Below are 25,979 nucleotides of genomic sequence, written 5' to 3' on the forward strand. Positions count from 1 at the left end.
CCACTGCAGCAGATTCTAGGAAGAACAGAAAACGTGAATTTTGGTATCTCAAATGTGATGGTATTGGTGCTCTAGAAGACTTATGTGCCAGGGATTCAGGTGTCAGCAAATATGACTCATCTCTACCACAGGTTCTTAAAGTATTCATTGCTCAAAATCAGGGAAAGGCTCTTTATTTCTACCCTTCACAGATCATAAGACAGACAACAGGGGATAAAACTTGGCCTAGCAGGGGTTAAATGTGTGGACACTAAAGAAAATCCAATCATCTAAACCCAAGCACAGCTGAGAGCAGCTAAGGAATGGGCTGCAAGCCAGCAGCCCTCTGACTACCAAAACGAGGCGGCCTTCTCCAGCTTTAAGGATGGCAGGCCCTTCCCTACAATTCCCTCCTGATGAGAGGGTTCTGAAGCCGTCAGGCCTGCACCAGCTCAGGTGTGCTAAGCCAGAGCAGGTTCAACCATTTCAGTGACTGGCTGGCATGCTGCTTTCCCCTAAGCAGAGGCTGATGGCACTGTGTGCTCCCCAGAAAGCTGTCCCACTCGCCTGGAAAAGAAGGTAGGCCCAGGGAGTTTGCCAACTTCCCCAAGCTCCCCAGCAGCAGGTTAGTGCTTGGGGCTGGGAGGGAGGCTGAGGAAGCAGCAGTCCCCGCAGCAGGCAGGATGAGATTAGACGGTGGAGGGCCAGGAGGGTTCGCACTCTCAGAGTTTGAGGCAGTTTCGAAGGAAGAAAGAAAGGCTTGTCCTCCCTGGTGGGAGAATTCTTTCCAGGGGCCTCGCAGGGCACGGGGAGGCTCAGGGACTCAGGGGAACTCGTGTAGAAATGCTTCCTCTCAATGTCAGTGCTCACTGTGCTCGGAGTCCACTGAGAACCCAAGAGCTGGATTTCTCAGAGGAGAAAGACCAAAATATAACCAAAGGGAACCGTCTCTGGAGTGTGAAATTAACCCGTATTCCTTACCAGTCTTATCCTTGAAGACGGTCTTCAGCCACTCTGTCTGAACTTGCTCATACTCTTCGACTGTGATGGTATAGCCGAGCATGGGAGCTTCAGGCTACCAAGAGGAAAAGGAGAAGCCGAGCCAGTCAGAAGGCAGTGAAAGAAACCTGCACTGACCCTTCCATTCCTGGGACTCAGGGGAGCCAGGCTGGGGTGGGCAGGGGCGGGTGGACAGACCATACCATGATAAGTGGGATCCCTCGCCTGGACGGCACCAGTTGGAATTTGCGTCTACGTGGCCGCGAGCTGCTGGGTGGAGAATCCCTGGAGTTGGCCTTCCCAGATGTGGTTGTAGCTGCAAATAAAATATCAGACTTACTTTCTTCTCTTCTCTTTGTCTTTCCAGCCTAGTTTTTAATACTGAACTTTCACTAGGTGTCTCTGAGATTCTATCTTCCATGGTTTGGGCTCTTGGATGGTGTTGGCAAGATTATTTCTAACAGTCAAGAAGCCATGAGGTGGTAATCGCTCCAAATGTGTGCACATGGTTGCTTACTGGACAGAAATTGCCTGGACTGCACAGATTACCCCACCTAGGCTTACCTTACCCTGAACCCCCCATGTGGCCTGGGTTATGCTATATGAGTCTAGGCCACCTTTCTCCCTTACCAGACCGTAAAGCCCGAAGGAGAGGAACATCTGTCTCTGTAATTACCATGCCCCACACAAATCAAGGCTTAGTACATGTTTCTGGTGGGTTGTAGTCCATGCGCCCTCCATACACACTACCGCCAACACATGCCATGCGTTCGTCAACTTACCCTGTTCTCCCTGGGACCCCTTCTCACTTCCCAAGGGATCTGAGGAGCCAGAGTTAGGAGGAAGCTCCTGTTTTCTGTAGGAGGAAGAGGCACAATTAAGTTTAGAAAAGTGCTGGATAATGTCTTATACCCTCCTAACTACCCACTGGCCAAAGTCTAGAACAACCATGACTAAGATCTCAGTGTGTCAAGACAACAAATAAAATAAATCAAAGAGAATTCCTAAAGAAATGAAGGGAGGCAGTTGAGAGAAGCCACAGAGACACCTTTGTCTTAAAACAAGCACAAAACAATCTCCCGGACCTTCCATACAACCTGCCAAATGTCTGAGAGTTGTAGTCACAGCTCTCTCTCTAAGAAAGGGGCATTCTAGTCGGGCACCTAGAGGGTCAGCTGGGGTCTAGAATGTGAAGCCTGCTGCCCACCCCCATCAGTCACTCTGCTCACTCCGTCCCATGCGGCCCTTCCCCTTACACCCCAGCCCCTCACGCTGAAGATGAGGGGGAGCAGAGGCAGGTGTGGTAGGTATGTGATGACTGCAAGAGACGAGAGCGATTCAGGGCGGCAATGTCGCTGCCCTTTGGATGTGAAGTGCTTTGATTCTCCAAATTGGAGTCTCAGAAAGCCTGAGAGCCAAGTGAATTCCCCTCCTTTCCTACCCTCTCATTAATCCACAGAGCAAATCAGCGATTACCTCATTTTCTTTGCTGGCCTCTCTATTGTCTTCATGTAGCACGAGTTGGGGATGGAGAAGGGTGAGGCACCGGAACCTCTTCTCTTACAGAGCTAAAAGCCAAACACAAGTCACGTGACTGACCCTATGTAATAACTTAGGAGCTGACCTTCAACATAATTCTGTGGCTCTAACCCATCACTGTATATAAAGTCTCCTGTCCAAGTGACTAAAAAACATTTCTTTGTGAAGAGGGGCTTCTGGAAAGTGAGTCAATTGCCAGTATTAACTATGGGTTATAAAGTCAGAGAAAGTAATGGAATGCTAATAAATGGCGGAGGAATGAGCGTCCTTTCTGCATATCCTGGAGAGTGGAACGTCATACTCAGTGGCGGCTGAGAGCGAGCTCTGATGCATACAAGGTCATGCCGTATTAGTCCATGGACATGATAAAGGGAAACTCAGAAACTCTTCCAGTGAAAATAAACCAGTAAGCTAGTTTGGTCTTGCTTTCATTAAATTTTCAGTTTTATTTTATTAAATTTTAAAAATATGCTATTGTGACACTTGTGACTTTTGCAATATCTATGGTATTTACTGTCATATGATAATTATCCATACAGCCATCCATCCGTGACTAGCCAGCGTTCAGGATAATCCAGTTCAACAATTATGGGAAAAGTGTTTTCTCTCTACCTCATAGACTGTGCATACACGTACAACACAGACGTGATAAAAGATTTACATTTGGAAGTGTAACAAAGAAAAGGACTGTAACAAAACAGACAAGCTGTTAGATAAGGTTGGGTAGGGAGAGATTGTACCAGAGAGAGAAGACAGAAAGCTGACAGGCGGTTACATAAAACTAGGAACCTTTCTGTATAAAAATATTGTCACATGTGAAAGAGACTTTACTATACACCTTTTGTGCCATTTGAATTTTCAACCATACTAATGTTTCCATAAACTATGAAGAAAATAGGAAACCAAAACACCCCAAAACAAAAACAAAACCATAAGCAACATTAAAAGGCAGGTCTTTTCCATTAAACTGATGAATTAATATCCGTACCATGTAAAAATGGAGTCTCAAAGTTCCATATGAATATAATGAAGGTGTCAAATGAGAAGTGGACAAGGAATACACAACAAGGCAACTCATAAAAACAATCTATGTCTCTGGCAGTTAGCTCTGCATTGGAATTCCATTTTTATTTGCCTAGTTCCTGCTTCATAAGGATTCAAACTATACCTTCAAACTCTACAAAGAATCTGAAGATAAGTATCGTGGTTCCATCATCAAGAAATTTACAATCTGGAAAAGAGACAGGACAGGACACAAAATGATGACAGCAACCAAAGATAAAGAAGGTCTCTGGCCAGGAGCCTAAGAAAAGATTATGCAGAGTTCAGTTAGAAGAATCAGTGGATGAAGGTGGTATCTGAGATGGTCCTTCATGATTTGACTTAAAAAAAAAAAAACACTTGGAGACAGACAAACTTTATAGGCTTGCAGTGGGATGGGTAGTCATTCTGGACAGAGAACAGAACATGGAAAGGTCAGGATGCAGGGAAGTATCAGTATTAGGTGCTCTTAGGAACCATTTTGATTTGCCTTAATTATGGGGTACATATAAAGGGATAAGAAGTTAGAAATGCAAGCTTGAGGTTAGACAATTTAAGGCCATTGTAAATATTTCTGCCTTGGACAACAGTATGTCCTTTAAGACAAATGGAGACACCAATGCCACACACAGAGAAGTCAGAGGACTGTTCACTTTCTCTGTTACATAATTAGTACCAGTTTGATGCTGGTACTAATTTACATAATCAGTACCAGTTTAATGCTGGTAATGATTTACAATGGCAAAGGTAGAACTTCTAATTTGCACAGCTTAGATTTGGGTGTTTACCAGTTCCTCTGAAAAATCAAAGTAAGTCAAGTAGCTGTGCTACCAGTCCAAATATGAGGGCTGCCATCTGGGCTGATCTCACTGTGTTCACTATTCACCGCCCGTTCTTCCCATGAGGCATCGTGTAAAGAAGGTTCATATATAGTCTCTGCTTCCTGACACCTGCTTCTGAGAACTTACATTTTCAAACATCACACATCTGTAGGGGGCCGCTAACTACTCACAACAGAATATCCAAAAGCTGTCAGTGTCAGTGAGTGTACATCTTGCAGTAGGCCACAGGCTCCACTGGTAATGGGAACTTTACAACAAAATGTGGCAAAGGCCTAGTACAGTGTTCTAGACCAACCGCCTGCTGAGGGCAAGCAGCAAATGCTGAAGAAGATGAGGAGCACATCTGTTTGGAGGCATGGCAGTGGGAAAGAGCTGCTAAAGCACTGAGACGCTGTGGAGGCAAGACAGAGAAGAGAAGCCCGGAGACGAGCCTACATTTGGGTCTGCATTTTCCCCCAGGTGACCGCCATTTCCAATTAATTCAAATTAAGATAAACTAATGAACATTTCTAGAATAAGAAAAAACAAAACCTATATTTAAAACCCAAGTTTAAAGGCATCTATACAATAAATACCTGATGATTTTCAATGAATAACCTTTTAAATAAAATGATAATGTACATTATGCTGATTAAAGTGGAGATATTTACAATTATGAGTCCTTCTTCATTTTCTCTATGACTGAAATTCAATCCTATGAGGACAATGTAATTTTGTTGTGATACAAAAGTACATCATAATAATTTAAACATAACTATTGCTCAAGACTGAAGTTACACTACGTGAAAACATGCATAATTTCAAAGCATTATAATTAGATTAAAAGCCAAGAAGGGCACATCTCAAAAATATAAAACAACCTGTTAAAAAGTTTAAGATTATTGTTACCTTGCCTGCTTGTTAGGCCACCATACATAGCATTGTATAATGTTAAGTCTGAAGCTCTGAGTGTGAATTAAGTTCCCTGAAATTAAAGGACTGTACTTATTTAAAATTATAGTAATAGGTGGCACTTCTTGAATGTTTACTATGGACAATGCAAACTCTTGAACACTTTATATGTACAACCTCACAACTACCTTATGAAGTAGGTCAGAATCTTTATTTCCACAAGTGTACAGTCTTACCTTCAGACTTTTTATTACATATACTAATTACATACCTTGAATGCTCAAAAAAAAAAAAGAGAGAGTATAAGAGACATGTGAACCAAATGCAATGAGTTGATTTTTGGTCCCTGATTCAAAGTAACTATAATAAGATAGGGTAATAAGGGCAAATTGAAGTGATAATAACTAACAGTAAGTCATAATTATTCAGAGGAATAAAGGTATTGTGGTTATTAATGTTCAAAAAGTTAAAAAAATACACTGAAGTACCTACAGGTGAAACAACATGTTTGTACTTTAAAACACAAGAGCAAAACCAACCTGGGGTGGGGGTGTTGACGGAACAGGACTGACAAAACAGTTAACTGCTGGAGCTACATGGAGGTTCATTATGATATTTTCCCTTCCTTTTGTGTATGTGTGACATTTGATGTGAAATTGTAAGGAGGAGCAATGACTATGTATCTCATAGTTCTGTTGTGATCACTGATTGAGGAAATGGATGTACAGTGCTCAGCAGAGGGCCTAGTGCAGAATAAAGACTTCGTACTGTTGTCCTCTGCATTGCCATAACTGCCTGGCTGGGGCCTTCATCTCCTACATTTGTCACTTATCATTAACATGTCATTTATATTACTCTAAGAGCCTTCTGTATGGATGAAAACTTATGTCAAATTCTTTCTCCTCTCAAAAACCTCCTCCGCACATGCATTATTTTTTTCAAGCTCCTATATATTGGGTGCCCACTTACTGACAAGCACTGTAATGGGTGCTTTTCAAACATTACCTTCAGTCTTTACAACAGCCCTTTAGAGATGAGAAAAAGAGAGTTCAAGTCATTTACCTGCCCAAGAGTCTATAGCTACTAAGTGCCAAAGCCAAGATTTGAACCCAAGTCATTCTGGTAGCAAAACTTGATCTGTTCTCCAGTCTACACTACATCCTTTCTAAAAAGAATTATAACCACTTATTTTAAAAACTTTCATTAAATTCCCAGTGCCTATAGGATTAATTTATGACCCAATGCAATCCAGACTCAATCTACCTTTTTAATCAAATTAGTACCAGTTTTTGAATTATTCATCCTTTGTCCATCTGTCTATAATAATGGCTGTGTCTTGTATTCAGGTTTCCACATAAGCATTCTGGGCTTTCTAGTTTGTTCCACTGGTCTATAGCGATCATTCAGGGGTTGGTAACTGCTGTTGCCTTAGAGGTGATCTCAGCATCTGACAGAAGGCGGCTAGTAAACACTGCATAATCAACTAATAAATGCAAAGACCCCACTTCTTCCACACCACCAGGTGAATGTACCTGAGAGATCCCTCCAGTCGAGCTGTGGTCGCTGGGAATGGCATTGTGACTGCGACCAGACATAGGGATGCCACGTGTGTAGGGGTGGAATCTCTTATTTAGGCGGCCATCTGAGCTCTGGACATTGCGGCCACTCTTCAGAGGCCCAGGCCTAAAAGGGAAATGAAAGGGAAAAACACAGATGTGCTACTGAAGGGCAACAACATTGTTTTAAGGCTTTATCCCATGGTCACAAAATCGTTCTAATGTAATGAAAAAGGATAATGTTAATTTTACTGTTAATTCAGCTAAACCTGTCTCACAAAGTCAGAAAGGGAAAGCTAAGTATTTTAAAAATTAAACATATGATTCTACTTATGTGTAGTCTGGGAAATGCACACAAATCTATAGTGACAGAATGGGGACCAATGGATGCCTGGCAGCAGGGGCAGGGTGAGAGGGAGGTTTTAAGGCTTCACCGAGGGGCACGGGGAAACTTCTGGCAGGAGTGGTGATGTTCATTATCTTGACTGTGCTGATGGTTTCACGGGTGTGAAATTAGACAAAATAGTTATTGTGGCAAGTTCCTCAAAATGTTCCTCTCTGATTTCACAGAGGAAAATGTATAGGACAATAATTCTGATAAGGATACATATCAAAATTTATCAGATTGTACACTTTAAAGAGGCACAGTATTTTATGTCCATTGTACCTCAATAAAGCTGTCAAAAAAAATTAGGAGGAACCAACCACTTTTTCTAAGATTCAAACTGAAACAGAAATTTCCTAAACATCTTTCCTGTGAACTAGCCATTCAACCTTTGTGACAGCGCAGACAGCTCACTATCTCTGGCTGATGAATGTCAACCAGAGACCAGTTTATTCCTACACTGGGTGAAAACATACTTCCTCCTTCACCTACTTCACCTATGGATCCCATCTGGAGCCAAACCAGGCCAATTGTCCTCCTTTCCTGTGACAGCCCTTCAGACTTTGGCAGACCATTGTCCTTCCCTCCCTCACTTCCTTACGCCCCTCAGGTTTTTCTCCTCTGGGCCAGTACTTATGTACCTTTAGAACCCCCTTGCCCACCACCACCACCCCGTGACATCTTGAGCTGCTTCCCTCTCTCCCAGTGAATTTCGCTCTGTGTCTGCCTCGTCTTGCAGGGCAGCACAGCCCACCAACAGTGCTCCACGGACCACGGGACTAAGGCATTCGAGCACTACCACTGACCTGCCTCTTCCCCGTCTTTGTTCTCCTATCAGCACAGAGTAGGAGCATGTTAAGCTTTCTTGGCAGCCATGACATTGTGCTGACCCAAATTCAAGATGTAAGTTACCCCAAGTCTTTTCACAAACATTTGCAGCCTCTTTCTCTCCCAGCCAATTCTTCCTCAAGTATAATTAAGCTCAAATGCAGAAATCTAACATTTTTCTTAAATTTTGTACTGTTGCATGTTATCCATTGCACAAACCTTGTGATATTTTTGTTACATACTTGGTTATTCAATGTATCTACAAACCCTCTTAGCCTTAGCATATTTTATGCATATTAATGAAAAATAGAAAAAGGAATTAGACAAGGTAGTTATTGTGGCAAGTCACTCAAAATGTTCCTCTCTGATTTGAAGGAGGAAAATTTACAGGACAATAACTCTGATAATGACCTTTTTCAAATAGGAAATCCCACCCAGATGGATTCTCACTTACTTAGGCACAAAAGGAGTACGGACTCCTTTGGTCAGCACGGGCGTAAAAGCTGACCTCACACTGCTGTCTTGGCACCTGTGACAAATCACAAACCCTCAGTTAGATGATACGACTTTCTCTTTAAAGCCTACTCTCATATTCCTGAGATCTTACACTCTTTCTATGGAACATAGGTTCATGCTAGACAAGAAAAGATTGCTTCAAATCTCAAAGATTCAGGAAGGTAAATTTATTATAGGCCTGTCCTAATCTAATAAGAAAAGTATAAAAATGCTCCGAGACCTTTTGAACTATTCAGGTGTACTGATTATTTGCTAAGTTCTCCCAAAAGCACTTCAATCACAAATTTAATATCCTCCCACCCATAAATTAAAGACAAAAAAACACTTTAGTGACCCAACTACACCCATCCCCCAATGCTCTCATTTAGTTCAGTCTGTAAGAGAAGAACTTCACACATCACACATAAGGGCCTGTGCATGGTGCACATAATCACTGCTTATTCCAATTATGGGAAAGATAATACAGAGCCCTCAGTTATAGGCTCACTGGGGTCTAGAAAAATTACCAACCTGGAGAACATGAGAAACCTGTTTGGACCCTAATAATAGTAATTTTCTCTCTGACCTCCACAAGATTCCTTCAATCTTTTATGCTAAGTCATCAGAAATACACACCCAAAGGCAAACCTTTTAAAAACCTGAATGTTCACCTTTTCAAATAAATGTACTTCTCAAGGACATAGTGCTGCCACCCAAGCTTTGAATTTTGTTGTTATCACTCAGCCACTGGGACCAAATGAAAAATCAAGTCTTTTAATCTAATCATCTTTATCAGCCAAGTTACATCCATCAAGGAGGTTTCCTGGGTACACCTCTTTGAGCTCTGCTGATACAATGCATTGGCCCAAAGAAATAAAGTAGCAAAACCTATTGTAGTACTATGCTTTAAAGACAGACAATATTTTCACCTGAATTAGGGATATTTTAAGTGATTTACCAAGTATTCTGCTAAACCCATACTGTATTAAAGCTCAGAGCTTTAAGAACTGAAGGAAGGGAACAGTTCTGGCAGCACATCTCATAGCAAAGGCTAAAGGAAGGCAGGACATGGCTGATACACACCAAGGTGCTTAAAGAGGTTAAACACCTTGTTTTTTGGGTGTTGAGAGGCATGTGAGACACACAAACCCATTTAGGACTTAAGAAGAAAAAAGGATTTAAAAGCCAATTCCTCCACCCCGAATAGCCAAAGCAATCCTGAGGAGGAAGAAGAAAGCAGGTGGGATTATGCTCCCCGGCTTCAAGCTCTACTACAAAGCCACAGTAATCAAGACAATTTGGTACTGGCACAAGAATAGACCCATAGATCAGTGGAAAAGACTAGAGAGCCCAGATATAAACCCAAGTATATATTGTCAATTAATATATGATAAAGGAGCCATGGACATACAATGGGCAAATAGCAGCTTCTTCAACAACTGGTGTTGGCAAAACTGGACAGTTGCATGCAGTTGAATGAAACTGGATTATCGTCTATCCCCATACACAAAACTAAACTCAAAATGGATCAAAGACCTGAATGTAAGTCATGAAACCATAAAACTGCTAGAAAATAACATAGGCAAAAATATTCTGAATATAAACATGAGCAACTTTTTACTGAATGCATCTCCTCGAGCAAGGGAAACAAAAGAAAAAATGAACACATGGGAGTACATCAAACTTAAAAGCTTCTGTGCAGCAAAGGACACCATCAACAGAACAAAAAGGCATCCTATAGTATAGAATATATTCATAAATGGCATATCCGAGAAGGGGTTATGATCCAAAATATATAAAGAGCTCACATGCTTTAATACCCAAGAAGCAAATAACCTGATTAACAAATGGGCAGAGGATATGAACAGACCACTTTTCAAAGAAGAAATTCAGATGGTGAACACGCCCATAAAAAGATGCTCCACATCACTAATCATGAGGGAAATGCAAGTAAAAACTACAATGAGATATCACCTCACGCCAGTAAGGATGGCCAGTATGAAAAGACGAAGAACAACTAATGCTGGTGTGGATGTGGAGAAAGGGGAACACTCCTACACTGCTGATGGGAATGTAAGCTATTTCAACCATTGTGGAAAGCAATATGGAGGTTCCTCAAAGAATAGAAATAGCATTTGACCTGGGAATTCACTCCTAGGAATTTACCCAAAGAATATAATTCTCAGATTCCAAAAGACATATGCACCCCTATGTTTATTTCAGCACTATTTGCAATAGCTAGAATACAGAAGCAACCTAAGTGTCCATCAGGAGATGCATGGATAAAGAAGAGGTGGTACATATACACAACGGAATACTACTCAGCCATAAGAAACAAACAGATTCTACAATTGGCAGCAACATGGGAGGAGCTGAAGGATATTATGCTCAGTGAAATAAGCCAGGCGGAGAAAGACAAGTACCAAATGATTTCCCTCCTTTGTGGAGTATAACACGAAGCAAAACTGAAGGAACAAAACAACACAGACTCTCAGACTCCCAAGAAGGGACTAGCAGTCACCAAAGGGGAGGGGTGTGGGAGGGTGGGAGAAGGGGATTCAGGGGTATTATGATGGGCACACATGGTGTGGGGGGGATCAGGGGGAAGACAGTTTAGTACAAAGAAGGCAAATAGTGACTCTGGCATCTTACTACGCTGATGGGCAGTGACTGCAATGGGGTGTGGCGGGGACACGATAACAGGGGTGAATGTAGTAACCACATTGTTTTTTCATGTGAAACCTTCATAAGAGTGTTTATATCAATAATACCTTAATAAAATAGAATTTTTAAAAAACCCAAAGAAACAAAGTCAACTCCTCGGTCTGGGGAGGGTCAGCGTATCTTACCGGCAGCAAGGCCTCCAAGGGGATCGGAGGAAAGGAGTGGGGACTGAGGGGTGAATGGGGTAGCGACGGGCCGCGGGAGCGGGCGGGGCGGGGGGGGGGGGTGGGCGGCTCCTGGCCTCCGGGGCGGGGCCGAGCTGCGGGGGGCGTAGCTTGCTGAGAAAATTTCCCATGCGGAGGGATCACCGAGATCTGGCAGGCGAGCGGGGCCCAAGGCTCTCTGCCACACGAACTCCCTTCGCTAGCGCGCCGGGGCCAGAGGCGAGGCGAGCTTTGAGCGTTGGCCGCGCGCGTTCCGAAGTTGCCGGGAGACGGCGCGCGAAGGCCGTCTGGGGGCTCGCGGCTCAGTGCCCACCCCTCCTGCGGGAGTCAGCGCATGGGACAAAAATCACACCCACTCTTATGCTGCCTTGAGCACCTTGACCATGTTTTTATGAACGTTAACGTCTCTCCCCATTGTTTCCTCCTTTTGCGCCCCTTCCAGGAGGGAAGTAGAGGGTTAGGGACGTGATTAGTCTTCACTGCCACATGGTACTTGTTGGGGGGAGGGGTCTTCACTGGCCAGCTCCTGGTCCCACTGGCTGGGAATGTCCTGTGAGACCCTCCCCTTCCTCCCTCCCCATCCATTGCCTTGATGGGCTTCGTCATGGCCAGAAACCGGGGACCTCTTGGGCACATTCGGCCCCAAATGTGGGCAGGCATGGGGACAGCGTGTCCACGCCTGTCTTCTCCCCAGGCTGGGAAGTCAGGGACTGCAGACCCAGGTCTCTCTAGCCCAGGGGCTCTTAAATATGGTGGTAGGAGTTGCCAGCCTGAAGGATATGGGGTTCTGTGTCAGCCTTAGGGTCAGGCTGTTAAGATACCATGGGTCAGGGCATGGGTCATAGGCCAGGGAAGCTGTGCTTGGGGGTGAGGTCCTGCTAAGCCAGGGCCTGGTTCTGAGTCCAGGCTCTGGGCCCAGCTGACCTCTTCATGTGCCAGGGCAGGCCCCCTGTGCAGGCACGTACATCCAAACAGCTGGCCAGCCCTGCCCAGCACATAGCCCAGCTGTAGTTGTCTCGGCAAAGCAGCCAAACAGCCTGCCAGCAGTGATTGGGAAAAACCACCACAAGCAGCATGTGGCTGGGAGGTGGGCAGCAGTCAGTTTCTGTAGGTCGTCCTAAGCCCATGAGTGAATGGTGTATGCACTGGCAACTGGGTCCCTTTGCGCGCACTGGCCATTACTGGGTGACAGGGTGTGTCATGCAGTAGACACGCATGCGCATGAAGGCTGCTTGCAGAAACTGACCGAGAGGCGGTAAGCAGGTGTTAGTCCTCCACACGGGCATGTTGGGCTAGGGTTCAACCTGATTACAAAAACAAAAACAGGTTTACTGAAGTCTAAAGATCACTTTCAGAAACAAAACTTTTTAAGCTGGTAAAAGATTTAAAACTTTTAAATACATTGCTTCCAAATTGATGGCCATTGACAAGGTCAGGATGGAGTTTTAGAGGATGAAGCTTCTCATCTCAGGGTTTTCCATCAGAAGGTGGGTCTGGGAGCACGAATTTTGTTCTGCTTTAGGCATTAAACCCTTCCTTGGCCACGCCCTCCGGACGGCCCCTGTGATTCAACCCCAACTGTCTGGGGACCTTCCAAGAGCAGGACAATGCAAAATTCCGTGTCATCTCTGCTCTTTAAAAAGAGAATGAACGTAGAGAAAGCCATAACTGCTGCTTTGTCCAAGCCACCTTGGGCAGCAAGGACAGTTGACTCCTTGAATCACTGGGGTACAAGCCAGGGAAGTCTTCCTGGAGGCTGTGGCAGGCAGGGCCACAGACAGCCGGCACTCAGGTGGAGGTGGGCGCCCTTCCCTTCCTGTGGCCCACCCCCACTGGGGCTGGGGCCCTTGAGTGGGGAGGCCCCGCCTTGCCCCTGTGGAGTCCTCAGACAGCCCATTGACCCCAGCCTTCCTCTCTCCCCGGTGGCTGAGCACAGTGGCCGAAAAGTCGCGGGTGCCGCAGCTGGAGGAGGAGCTGACCCTGCGACGCGGCGAGATCGAGGAGCTGCAGCAGTGCTTAATGCACTCGGGATGGCCGCCCGCCGCCCGCCGCCCGCCGCCCACCCGGAGGCTGCCGAAACACTGCAGCCACGGGAGCGGCTTCTGTTGGCCAGCAAGGAGCACCAGAGGGAGAGCAGAGAGCAGTGCTGCGGGACAAGTACGAGAGGGCCCTGAGGGCCTACCAGGCGGAGGTGGAAAAGCTCCGGGTGGCCAACGAGAAGTACACGCAGGAGTGGCGGAAAGTCCAGCAGGCCACCAGCGAGAAATGGGGCTCATGGACAACTGGAAGTCCTAGCTGGACTCACTGCCCTTGGACCACCAGAAGTCCCTGGAGGACCTCAAGGCCACCCTGAACTAAGGCCCTGGGGCCCAGCAGAAGGAGAACGGAGAGCTGAAGTTAGGGATGGAGGGCATCAAGATGGAGCACCAGCTGGAGCCGGGCAACCTGCGGGCCAAGCGCAGCATCGAGACGGCCATGCACATGAAGGAGAAGGAGGGCCTGCGGCAGAAGCCGCAGGAGGCCCAGGATGAGGTGGCTGGGCTACAGTAGCACTGGTGGGCCCAGCTGGAGGTGCAGGCTGCCCAGCCCCGGCTGGAGCTGCAAGAGGCCCAGGACGGGTGCCGCGATGCCGAGCTGCAGGTGCACGAGCTGGAGAAGCTGGCTGTGGAGTACCGGGGGCAGTCACAGGCCATCGAGTCTTTCAAGGAGCAGATCTCCGTGGCCAAGAGGAAGGTGCTGGATGACCAGGTGCTGCATGGGCAGAAGTCCAGAGCAAGCAGGAGGCTGCGAGGCTGCAGGAGAAGCTTCTGGTTGATGAAAACAGACTCCAGGCTCTCAAGTCCCTGTGCTTTCCCAGCACACCAATGTAGGCAGCCACCCCTGCTACTAGGGGGGACCCATGGGCTGCGTGTGAGGTTCCAGCTGTGGAGGGCCTGGGTGTTTACTAGCCACTTTGTCCCAGCCTGGGGAGGCATTCTCCTTGTCCCCAGGTGCATGCCCGGGGAAGATCCTTGTCCCTCCATCAGTCAGAAGGGCAGCTGGGCCTGGTGACTGGGGCGCCAAGGTGGTCTGATCGGACGTGGCTGGGACCCCACAGGCCAGGCAACAGAGAAGAACACCTCGGCACTGAGAACGGGTTTCTCCGACTCCCCGCATCCCCGATTCACCCAGATGTCTTCCTGTGGAGGGCAAGCCCTGTGCATTCCCAGAGGGCCCATCTCCAGCACAAGCATCTGGAGGTGGCCCCCTTTCTGTCAGTCCTAATGAGACTGAGCAACAGTCCAGCAGCCACTTCCTGAGAGTGTGGGCATCCCCAGAGTGGGCTCTGGAAGGCTAGAGGTGGATGGCCAGAGAGGCTGCTCCCACTAGTACCAGTTTTGCCCCAAATTCGGAAGTCCCTTGGTAGTGTAGGCTATGTCGACTCCAGCATGACCAGGAAAGAACTTCGCGTGGCTCCTGCCAGGCCGCACACTGTCCCGTCTCCCCCGAACTCCCCCGAAGTTGCTATTGTCTCCATAGATGAGCAAACCAAGTCTCTGAGATGAGTAACTTTCCCAGGTTTCTTGCTCATCAATGACAAAGGGCATATCCAGCCTACTGCCGAGGGGCCCACAGGGCGTCCAGGATGACTGTGATCAGATCTTGCCTGAAGGGACACCCAGCAGCATAATCGTGGCTTTCATTCAAGCCCTGGGGCTTGTTGAGCCTGTGGTTCTCCTTGTTCATTTAAACCAGAACTTGGCATCTGAGCAGTAAGTGTTCAGGAGTTCCAAGGGCTGGGTACCTTTCTTGTGAAAGGAGCTCTGCCTGCGTCATACCTCGAGGTCCCCCTGCAGGGGCCTTCTCGCCCGCTCCTCCCTGTTCTTAGCAATTGCTCTGCCGGGACCCTGGGCAGAGGGAAGAGGAAGAGTCCCAGGTGAGCTTGTGCGCACGTGGCCTGACTGGCTGCCCAGGGCAGGGGTTTAGGCCTGGACCCCTGGTCTCCCTGGACCCCCCTAGTCAGGGAGGTTTTGGACGGCTGTGGTTCCACAGGACAGCACCCCATTCAGTCAGAGACCTTGGGCTGAAGATTGGGTGGTGACCTCAAGGATCCCATCTCTTGACTTCCATACATATGGGGCCTCCACCCAGATCCACATGCCTCCCAAATTCAGAATTTTAAGTCCAGGGACAGCTAGATTTTGGTCTCATGCAGAAAGTGTGGAAATTTTAAAGATATGTTTTAGTGTGTGTCTCATTTTGGGTGCTTAATCACAGCTAGCTGAGACTAAAATGGGGCTTGGGATGCATGAGCAGAAGCATGAGGGGCAGGCTGGTGGAGGTGACTGCCTGTTCAGTGCTGTGCTGCCGTGACTGGATTCTGCAGTGTTCGATTCTGGGAAACTGCATGCTCAGCGGACAGCCAGCTCGGTTGGTGCCCCCTACCTGCCACATCCTGGAGGGAGGTCTCTGGGTGGAAGCCGCTAGAGGTGGGGGGCTCTAACAGCCCCCGCTACAGGCCTGAGGCCAGCTCTGAGCAGTCCACTGGAGCTGCGTTCCCAGGAAGCCCAGCCTGGCTTCTTCCTCTGTGGTGCTGCGCAAGGCCTTTTCTGCGTCTCAGTCTTCTCCGTAGAACAGGGAGTTGAGTAGTTTAGAGGAGACTGCTGGTAAAAGAGCAGTGTCCTGTCTGGCACACAGTAGGTGCACACTATAACACATGGGAGCTAGTCCCCTGCCCTACCCCTCCCCTTCAACCCAAGTGGACCTCTCACGTTTGCAGCGACCCTTTCCGGGAGCCCTGGCCCTCACGGCCTGACAGGACCTTTCTCAAATGCCTGGCTCCTGGCTCAGGTCCTGGCACCTTGTTTCTCTGGAACTCTTGGCTCAGGGAACCATCTGCTGGGCTGCTCGGCATTCTGGCCAGTGTGGGGATGCGGGCCCATGGTTCCAGGTGCCCCCTTCAGGGGACAGTTTTGTGTCTTCTGGGACTCAATAGATTGAGAATTGGCAGGACCCTTGGGGTCACCCAGCCATCCTCCCCACACGCCTGACACCTGCTGTTGTCGAGTTCTCCCAGCAGCTGGCAGCCCTGGGAGCCGGACGTCATCACCTCTGCCGTAGGCCCGGAGGCTGGAGTGGGCACAGGGATGGGCTTGCTGAGATCCTCATGGTCATAGCTGCCTGGCCCTGCTTGAGCAGGGGAGAGGCCCTGGGGAAGGCTCTGTGACTGAGCCTCGATCTCCACAACTGAGCATGGGAACATCCCTGCTGTAGGGGTACGGTGGGTGGCAGACATGTGGTGTGGTGGGTGTGTTGGAAGTGCTGGTGCCGTGGACTCCTGGCCCTGCTGCCATGAGCACCCCACAGCCTCACGTGCCAGCTGCATCCCTGAGGACCCACTTGTGGCCTCTGCCTGTTTCCTCCCCGGCAGAATATCCATGTGTGGGACTTGCAGGACCACATATGCCACCAGCCCTTCTGTGGAAAGCTGTTTGCCCCGGGAAGCTGCCCTGTCACCTGTGCCTACTTCCACCCCAACGACAACACCCTGGTCTGCAGCACCTTTTCAGTGAGTGCTGTGCAGCAGGGGCGTGGCTACACATAGAGGGTGGCCACTGTGGCCAGGGTCTGTGTCCCCCAGGACACCCAAGGGATGGTCATGTCCTGTCCCTCCCGAGACGGTGCTTTATTTACGCCATGAGGACGAAGCTGAGAGTGTGGCTTTCCCATGAGGATCCCATCTCTTGGGATTTCCTGGAAGACTGTTTCTAGGCCCCCAGCCTGTCACCCTCTCAGATGCTGCTCTTTTCCTGATCTGTGCATCCTCCAGACTCTCCTCCTGGAAGCCCGGCCTGATCCCCACGCTGGGTCAGGAGCCTCCCCACTAAGCTCCCTTGGCCCCATGCCTTCCCCTCAGTATTGGCCCTCATAACTGTCCTGTCTGTCTCTTGGGACTTGCCTGCTAAATCATGACTTCCCTCCAGGAAGGCAGGGCCCACACCTGAGCAGTCCCTCTGGAGAGGACTTGGAGAGAACTGATGTGAAGACTGTCTGTGAGCTGTGACTTAGCTGGTGCCCATGTGCCCTGTGTCCTGCCCCTGCCCCCAGAGGACAAGATATATGGGAGAAGCACAAGGGGCTGACTGTCCAGGGTGGTGTGGGGCCTAACGACAAGATGGGATTTAGGAGAGGCCTGGACAATGGGCAGCCAGTGGATGGGAGGTTCTAGGAAGGCTGATGAGGTGTCATTTGTGGTTGGGAGGAAGGGGTAGCTCCACAGAGGCCTGTACTCCCTGTTGGCCAGCCACCCTGGCACACATGCCAGCCTTGTGCCCCTGACTGGCTCTCCCCAGATAGTGAGTTTCATGGGTCCCTACATCTCTGCTGAGTGCCAGAGTGGCTGCAAGCATTTGTTGAATTAAGTAGGCTTTTGAAGCTCATTTCAGGTCATCACACATTATCAAATCCCTGCTGTTTGTCAGGAGCAGAAAATACATTAATTAGACACTGTCCCATCCCTCAAGGAATCTACAGAGTAGAAGGAGAACAGAGAATTTCAGTACAAAATGCCATGTGTTGTCATGAAGATGTGTTAGGTGGCTCGTGGAGCACAGAGACATTGATCCTTAGATAGGCCCAGGGCAGAGGGTAGTCAGGGAAGGCTTCCCAGAGGAGGGACATCAGATCAAGGCTTTAAACTCCTCTGAAGTCATGAGGGAACTTGGTCTTGGCCTTTGGGGGTTATGAGAACACTAGGGTTTGGGAGTCCTGATCTCAGGGAGTAGAGGCCACGGAGTAGGGGTGAGAGTCATGCTGGGGAGCTGAGGGGCCTGGCTGGCTCAGGCGTGTGCACAGTCTGGATGTCTTAATGTCTGAAAAATCTCTCCCTGGGCACAGTCACTGAGGGCAGAGCCCTCTGACTGCCCAGCTCTCTGCCCCTCTCCTTGCTTACAGATTGGAATCCTAAAAGGGTACTTGGAGACCCAGGGGCGTGGGAATGGATGGGAGAAGACCACACTTACAGCTCACCCCTGTGCGCCATCCTGTACAACACGAATTTGAAGCAGGTGAGTGGGCCATGCTCGTCTCTGGGGCAGGCGTTCCTGGTGACACAGGCAGGACCCAGACCTCCCGATGTGTCTGAATCATCAGCCAAGGGGCAGTCAGTGCCCGTGGTGGGGTGGGGCGAACTCTCACGGCCGGCAGCTTGGTGGAGGCTTGGCCAGTGGTGAGGTGGGAGGTCCGCCACTCGGCCAGTGGATCTCCTGCCTCCTCTGACCTGCAGCCTGGCCACCGCCTCAGGTCGGTTCCCACAGGCAGCATCTCTCCATGAGTGGGAGATGGTGTGCTAGGTGTGGGCTGCTCTGCTAGGTTCCCAGGGGGGTTCTGATCCTGGGCACCACTTTCTAGGGGAGCTGTTCTTGGACTTTGTCCACTGTGGGACGAAAGAGAGGCCCAGGCTGTGGGTAGCTCACTGATCCCGAGAAGAGATCTCTGCATTGAGCAGGGCAACTGGGCACGTGGTGTGGGGACATGATTTCTGAAGTGTGGGGACAGAGAGGGTTCTTGGGACCACTGCCTCCTTCCCCTGGGATGCCTTTCCTGGCCTGGGATCTGGGCAGGGCAGGCTGCATCTGCTGCAGCTTCGGCCACCCAAGACCAGAGCTCCCGTCTCTGCACTCCCCTCTCGTCTGGGCTCCTGGCACCACCGGACTACACACTTTAGGTCTCCCGCACGCCTTCAGCTGGTTTTAGCACCCCCCTACCTCTCAGGCTTTTTCAGATGTTTTCAGGAGGAGCGGTGGTCAGAAAGAGAACTCACCTACCACTACTGTAGCAAGGGCTGTAATGGCAGCAAAATGTGTTGTATGAGGTGACCATCCTTTACTCTCAACATGTCCCTACTTAGGGGAAAGTTAGCCTATTTCCTGTAGGTTTCCCTGCCTTTCATCCCACCACCCCATGATTAATGCTTCAGTAAATGTCTTTTCTGAATTAGAGATGATTTTCTCTGCATAGATTCTGATACATTCTATTTCCAAGTTAAAGGGGATTTCTCCTATCTTGTTCCTTCCATAAGAGCTGTGCCTGTTGGTACTGCCCTGTGCACAGAGCAGAGGAAGGCCAGTTTACAAGAGTGTCTTATCTGGCATCAGGAGAGCCCTGAATGCCTGTCTTCTCAATGTATGGAGGGGTGTTGAGCTAGTCCCAGCCATGACAGGCAGAAGCCACCTGTGGGAGTGGGGACACTCTCCTCTCCAGGATCCCCAGTTGTGTGCTTCCCCACAGGTGGTAAGCGGCTGCCTGAATGGCATGGTGAATGTGTGGGAGACTGTGACAGGCAGGAGTAGGGTGGAGTTTTCTGTGACTCGTGACCAGCACGTGGAGCTGACCGTGATGTCCTTGGAAGAGTCAGAGCGGGACCTGCTCACGCGTTTGCGTGATGGCACCGTAAAGATGTGGAACTACAGCACTGGTGAATGCCTGCTCACCTTCCCCAACCCAGACCAGCTGGAGGTCAGTGTGATTCAGGGGGCCTCTTAAGAAGCAAAGCACAGCCCCCATGACCCTGGGATACACTATGTTTTATGCTGCCCTTAACAGCTGTGCACAGGCACTGCCAGGCTTCATAGCTCCCTGAGCCTCTGTGTCCTTGTGCATGAAGTAAAGGTAGGTAACTGTGCCTGTCCCTAATAAGTGTCCTACGAATGGTAACTACCCTGCTTTTCTAGTTTGTTAGCATTTCCTACCCCATGTATGAGAACTTTGGTTGGCATTTCTAGCAGTGGGGTCAGGTGATTCAGAGCCACCCTGTTCACCCCTATTGGGAATTGCCTGACAGGGTTATAGGGACAGTCTGTGGGTATGGCATAAGCCAAAGCCACTCCACAGAGCAGTCCCACTTTGGGACTTGAGCACTCCTATCCCTATGACAGTCCTTTAACCAACTCAGATGGAGCACTTGGCCAAGAAGCTAGGGATCTGAGTACTGGTTCAGATCCTATCACTCAGTTGTTTGACCTTAACCAAGTCACTTGTCTGTTTCCCACTTATTGCCCTATAAAACAGACATGGATATCTACGTTTTCTACCTCCTCCAAGTTCATCTAATGAGTTAATGGGATGTGAAGGCACTCTAGGGAATTCTCACCCTCCTGGGGAGTTTTGACTTCTTGCTTAGTACAGTTAGGAAGGCATTCGGGGCCCAGAACCATTTTCTCTGAGGTGCCTTAGACTTTGGCTTTCTTTCATTTTCAACAGATTAGCGGGATTATCCATATGAACAAAGTATTCTGCGTGACTGGGTGGAGTAGGAGAATCACGTACTTCATGTGAGTAGCAAGGGTACATGCAGGTAATAAGGGCGACTGACTGTTCCCTCTCTCATTTAGACAGCTTCCGCCATTCCAGCTTTGCTTGTGGTTGGAACACTAGGCAGGAAATAAGTGGTGGGCAGCGTCCAATGCTTCATCTGCCCATCCATCCATTCATCCTCACCCCTTGAGGTCAATATATTCTAGAGTTTGTGCAAGGTGCTGCAGATGGGTATAAACAAGAGTGGAGTCTCCATCTTCCTGGAGTGTCTAAGGGGAGGCAGACACTAATCAAATAACGGCATTCATAATGAGTGCTGTGCAAAACAAGTACAGGTCTCTGAATTAGTCTCAGGAGTGATCAGAAAAGGCTCATCTGAAGAGGTCAGGGGTGAGGTGTGACCTGAAGAGTGGGCAGGAGGAGTCTCAGTGAAGCAGTGAGCACCTGGGGTAAGAGGAGCATTCCAGGCAGAGGGAACAGCCTGGGCCAGGCCCCTTCCTCGTCGGAGGGCCTTTCTAGGGCCATGGCTTTCCCTGCTCTAACCTTCAATCCTTACTCAGGTCACTGAATGGGGCGAATGTGTCGGGTTTGTTTTTGTCCAACTCCCAGGACAGGGCCTTGTAGCAAGCACTTAGTAGGTGAGGTCAGAGGAACAGAGCTTCAGTCCCTCTCTGACACCCGAGGGTGTCTTCTGAGTCAGCTCCTGGGATCCCAAAGGCCTTGAGTTTCCCCCAGTGGACCGTGAAGGCTGAGCTCTTGCCCCCCTGCCTCTGGCCATGCGTGCAGGATCCACAAGACCAGGCCTGTGCTCCTGTCCCACCACTGGCAGACCTTCCACAGGGAGGACATCCTGAGCATGGCCACGTACCAGAGCCAGTGTCTCGGGACCTCCTCTTGCAGTGGGGACATCCTCTTCTGGAACATCAACACGTTCAAGCCCATCTTCGGTTTCTATGCCTCTGTGAGCGCCTTGCCCCAGTCACCCAAGGAGGTCTGGTCAGCAGGGACACACTCTCCTTTCGCCTCTCTCAGCTGTGGGTGAATCTCGTAGGGCCTAGGCAGTAGGGAGCACCCCAGGAAGTAGAGAGGATGGTGGCCACTTGTTCTGGAGGAGGGTGGGAGCTAGGTAGGCAGGTGGTGGTTTCTATAATCATCCTCATTTGGTAGATGAGCAAACCAAGGCACAGAGAGGTTAAGCATCTTGTCTAAGGTCACACAGCTAGGAAGTGATAAATCCAAACCAGGGCAATCTGACTCTGGTGGAGCCAGCCGTGTTCCCTCTAGTAGATTACTCTTTCCTTGAAGCTGGCTCCCAACTAACCCATCACCATTGCACATTACCTCTCCAGGCTCACTGGGCTCACGGTAGGGACTTAGGAAACCCATACAGTCTCTGAATTAACCATATCTTTCCAGATTAAAACTGGAAGGGGACTCTGAAGTCACTTCATCTAGTAGTTTCCCAAACATTTTGGGGAGAGATGCTTGCAGGCTATTTCAGGAGCTGTTCCCAGTGCAGCACAGTTTTTAAAAACTGCTTTTATACTTTGGAGCTTTCCTTAAGATGAAAAACAACCTCAAAAATATTTGGAAACTACTGTCCATTTTACAGGTGGGGAAGCTGAGTCCCTGAGGGGAGCAGGCTCATGCCTAGTTGTACTTAGTGCATCAATGACTGGCCAGGGGTCAAGGTAATATAAGCTCCTTGTCCAAGGCTTGATGCTTTTAAGGGCACTTGGTTTCTGGGCATTAAGGCCTGGTACCCAGAGGGTCCTCTGGTATTGGCATTGGGCATTAATTTTCCCTCTGGGACATTGTAGTGCTCCAGGGGCCACTCTCTTCCTGACACAGGTGCAAGAAGTAGACGAATGTCTGGTTGAGAGTTCCAGGCCCAGCAAGCCCTGTGTGGGGCACAAGAGATGGGCATACAAAACCCCCACGCAGCTCCAGGGCCCCAGTGCCAAGACTGCGGCAAACGTCAGCCTGAGGCGGAACCTGATGTCAGCCCCCCCAGTGATGTGATGCCCTAGAGACAAGGAGCCAGACGACCCCAGAGACAAAGAGCCAGATGGGCCTGTGCCCCTGCGGGTGGGAGCAAGAGCCGAGCCAGGTGGCCACCTTCACTGTCCAGCTCCCTGAGTCCACCTGTTGTGTGTTTCTTTTCCTATTCAGACACTTTCCAGAGCACATTTAGATCTATCAGCTCACCTGTCTTGAGCACTGAGGGCTGGGCCGGGCACCTCCTGATTAGCCCACCTTGTCTAGCCTGCTTCAACCTGGGCAGGGTCCCTTCCAGAGCATTGGCAATACCAGATACCAGTTTCTGGAAGCTTGGGGGCAGGGCCTGGAGAGAAGACAACCCAGAGAACTACAGCTAGAGGTTAGATCCTTTTTCAGCATGCTCCAGCTCATGGCAGAGGTGAGCCACCAGGCCTGCCTACCTCCTCCAAAAAGCATCACCAGCCTGGAGACCAGGTGCCCAGGGCCTGATGCCCAGAGGCAAGCAAACCACTTCCCGCCCATCTGAGCCCTTGTCTGTGCCCCAGGACTAACCTTTCCAGGTTTGACTGATGGTCCCATTTTGGGAGGAGTAGAGAGAAAGAACAGGGGAGCTATCCTTCCCCTATTCACAGGGTGGTTTGAACCTAAGCAGGTAATACAGCAATCTCTTGTGTGGGGCTTGGGGAGCCTTTCAGATTGTCTCAGGAATTGAAGTCTGATTCCCATTCCTGGGAGCTGAGGCCTGAAAGAGAAACCCCACCTTCCCCAAACACACAATTCTTGTCATGCAGATGGCAGTCTAGACCGTGGTATACATGACCTACGAGGACGCAATTCTGCTGTGGGATATACACGCTGTCCATTACTGTAAGACACTGATACCATCTTTGAAATATCAGGGTTGCAGCCTGCATTCAAGTCTTCTAGAGCAATGAGTGCGCATCCCTTTATTCTCACCTTTGGCAAGGCAAGGGTGTCTCTTCTAGAACAACGAAGGGGGGCTTCCCCAAAGGCAAACTCAAACCTCTGCCCTGAGAGCAGAAGCTGCTGTTAACTTAACGTGGAGACTACTCAGCATCAGTGTGTCACGCCCAGCACCGTTAGCCCCGCTGTGCCTTCACAGGGTGGTGCACTGTCTACCGAGTGGGGCTGGGGCGGCCACCCTTTGAGCATCTGCCTCTGGTCTCTGATCCTCCGTAGGGTGGGAGAAGCCCTCATGATGACCTGGGAGTCCCGTTTTGCTATCCAGAAACCTCTCAGCACTGGCAGCCCCAAGATGTTGCCAAATCCCCATGGCAGGTAGACAGTTATCCAAGAGAATGAAAGGAGCAAAGGGGAATTCCAGAAGATGTTGCTGCAATCCCACCCATCGGTGGAGAAGGTTGGCTCTCCCCAGGCAGGGCGTGGGGTGTGAGCTGGGGGCAAGCTGTTGGAAAGGGGCTGGGACACGCTGTGCCGGGGGGCCTGGAGGGTCCAGCCTGGTTCTCCCTAGGGCATGGAAAGGCATGGTGGAGATGATGGAACCACTCAGGATTCCAGCTTCAGGGCTGCTGTGCCTGGGGGAAGCTCCTGGGTGTGTGGGGCCTGTCTAGGGCGATGAGCAGTGTCCCTTCCTGGTTGGTGGGCTGGAACTGGGAGGCAGGACCATTTCCAGAGTCCACTGTTAAAAATGCCCTTCTGTGCCCTGCGGGGGTGTTTGGTATGACACCTGTGCAGGGATCGGTCACCTGTGCTCTCCCTTCCTCCTGTATCTTTCTGCTTCTGACCATGGACTCCCCTTACTGTGCTGTCACTGCTGGATGAGGTGACTCCTAAGGCCCCTTGCAGCTTTCATCTGCAAAGATATAGACATTCAGAGATTATGTGGATTTCCTAAGTCCCTACCATGAGACCAGTGAAAAAACAAAGTATAGGTGTGTTAGGGCGTGGAAGAACTCTCCCCTTAGTCCCTTCTAGGGACCAGGGACTGGAGAACGTGGGGGTGGTACCCCACAGAGCAGGGTTGGTTTAGCCTCTGTCCTTTAACTTTTCAGACCACTGACGTAAAATTGTAGCTATGTCCTGCCATTTGCTTTTTGAAAAAATTTAACTGCATATCATAATGCTTTCATATCAGTAATTTAGACTTGGCTTAATATTTGTTATCTTATTTTTTCAAATAATTGCATAATACCCAATAGTTTAAATGTGCTGTAATCTACTAAGTCAGTATTCTATTGATAGACATACAGGTTAGTTCCAGTTCTTAACTTTCATGATGGCAATACATTGAACATCCTTGTACGTAAATTTCTGTGCACTTGTGTGAGTGTGTCAGAAGGATGGACTCCTAGAAGCAGAATTGCTCATGAGACCGCATCTCTTTCAGTCCGAGAATTGGACCAAGGTAGATGAATCAGAGCCCCACCTTTGACTGTGACGAGTCCTGTCAGGGCACAGATAGTTATTATTATTTTTTTATTGAATAGTTAATATACAATAGTATATTGGTCTCAAGTACACAACAGTGATTTGACAGTTATCTGCATTATTAGATGCTCACCCCAGCTAGTGCGGTTACTATCAGCATAGAAAGATGTTACAGGATTGTTGACTCTGTTCTCTAGGCTGTACTACCATGCCTGTGAGTAGTTTATATATGATTGAGATTTTGAGGGTACACACAGTTACTCGTTGAGCATTTGCCCCTTGCCAGGCACTGGAGAGGCACAGGTGAATGAGACGAAAGCCTGTGCCCTCCTGGAGCTGACCTTCTAGTCAGGGTGAGACAGATAATGAACCAGCCAGTAAAATAAGTGGGAGGTCATAGGGTGAGCGAGTACGATGGAGAACAAGAAAACTAGGAAGAGGTAGGGAGAATGGCATGGGAGGGGGAGAGGGTACTGCTGTTTAAATAGGGTGGTCAGGGTGGGCTTTACAGAGGAAGTGGCATTTGCACAGAGCGTGAAGCCTGCGGCTATCTGGAGGGACAGTGACCCAGGCACAGGGACCCACAGGCACAAAGGCTCTCACAGGGAGCTTATTTGGGGTGTTCAAGAAATAGCCCTTCTCTCCTTCTCCCTCTAATTAAAAAGTGATATGTGTCCTTCATTCAAACTAAACAATTCCAGCCTCATAGGAATGAGTGAAGTGAAAGAATGGCTACCTCCCTCCTAAATCTCCAGAGGCAATTGCTGTTAAGATGTGTTCTCCTAGGCTTTTTTCTGGGCATGTGCAAGCACAGACATGTATGAATGCATAT

General features: G+C 49.1%; 2 protein-coding genes across 2 annotated transcripts in view; one reads left to right on the forward strand and one right to left on the reverse strand.

Annotated features, from left to right (window-relative positions):
- Positions 1–415: 415 nt before the first annotated feature.
- On the reverse strand, positions 416–11,472 carry LOC140849716 (nuclear envelope pore membrane protein POM 121-like). The gene is made up of 8 exons (XM_073238059.1): positions 11,405–11,472; positions 8,515–8,589; positions 6,824–6,974; positions 2,455–2,546; positions 1,761–1,834; positions 1,182–1,294; positions 961–1,054; positions 416–546 (listed from the first exon to the last, which is right to left on the reverse strand). Exons 3-8 carry the CDS (start codon positions 6,884–6,886, stop codon positions 416–418), a joined length of 567 nt encoding a protein of 188 aa, XP_073094160.1. The 5' UTR covers positions 6,887–6,974; positions 8,515–8,589; positions 11,405–11,472.
- A 2,001-nt stretch (positions 11,473–13,473) lies between these two features.
- LOC140849717 (uncharacterized) overlaps positions 13,474–25,979 on the forward strand; it is a 39,618-nt gene continuing 27,112 nt past the window's right edge. Inside the window, 11 exon segments of the mRNA XM_073238060.1 lie at positions 13,474–13,600; positions 13,803–13,975; positions 14,021–14,191; positions 15,312–15,359; positions 16,854–16,991; positions 18,377–18,421; positions 18,424–18,489; positions 19,712–19,939; positions 20,684–20,754; positions 21,524–21,728; positions 24,042–24,119. Of these exon segments, the coding sequence (XP_073094161.1) occupies positions 13,474–13,600; positions 13,803–13,975; positions 14,021–14,191; positions 15,312–15,359; positions 16,854–16,991; positions 18,377–18,421; positions 18,424–18,489; positions 19,712–19,939; positions 20,684–20,754; positions 21,524–21,728; positions 24,042–24,119 (1,350 nt within the window).

Source organism: Manis javanica, chromosome 5, assembly GCF_040802235.1.
Source record: "Manis javanica isolate MJ-LG chromosome 5, MJ_LKY, whole genome shotgun sequence".
Lineage (NCBI taxonomy): Eukaryota > Metazoa > Chordata > Mammalia > Pholidota > Manidae > Manis > Manis javanica.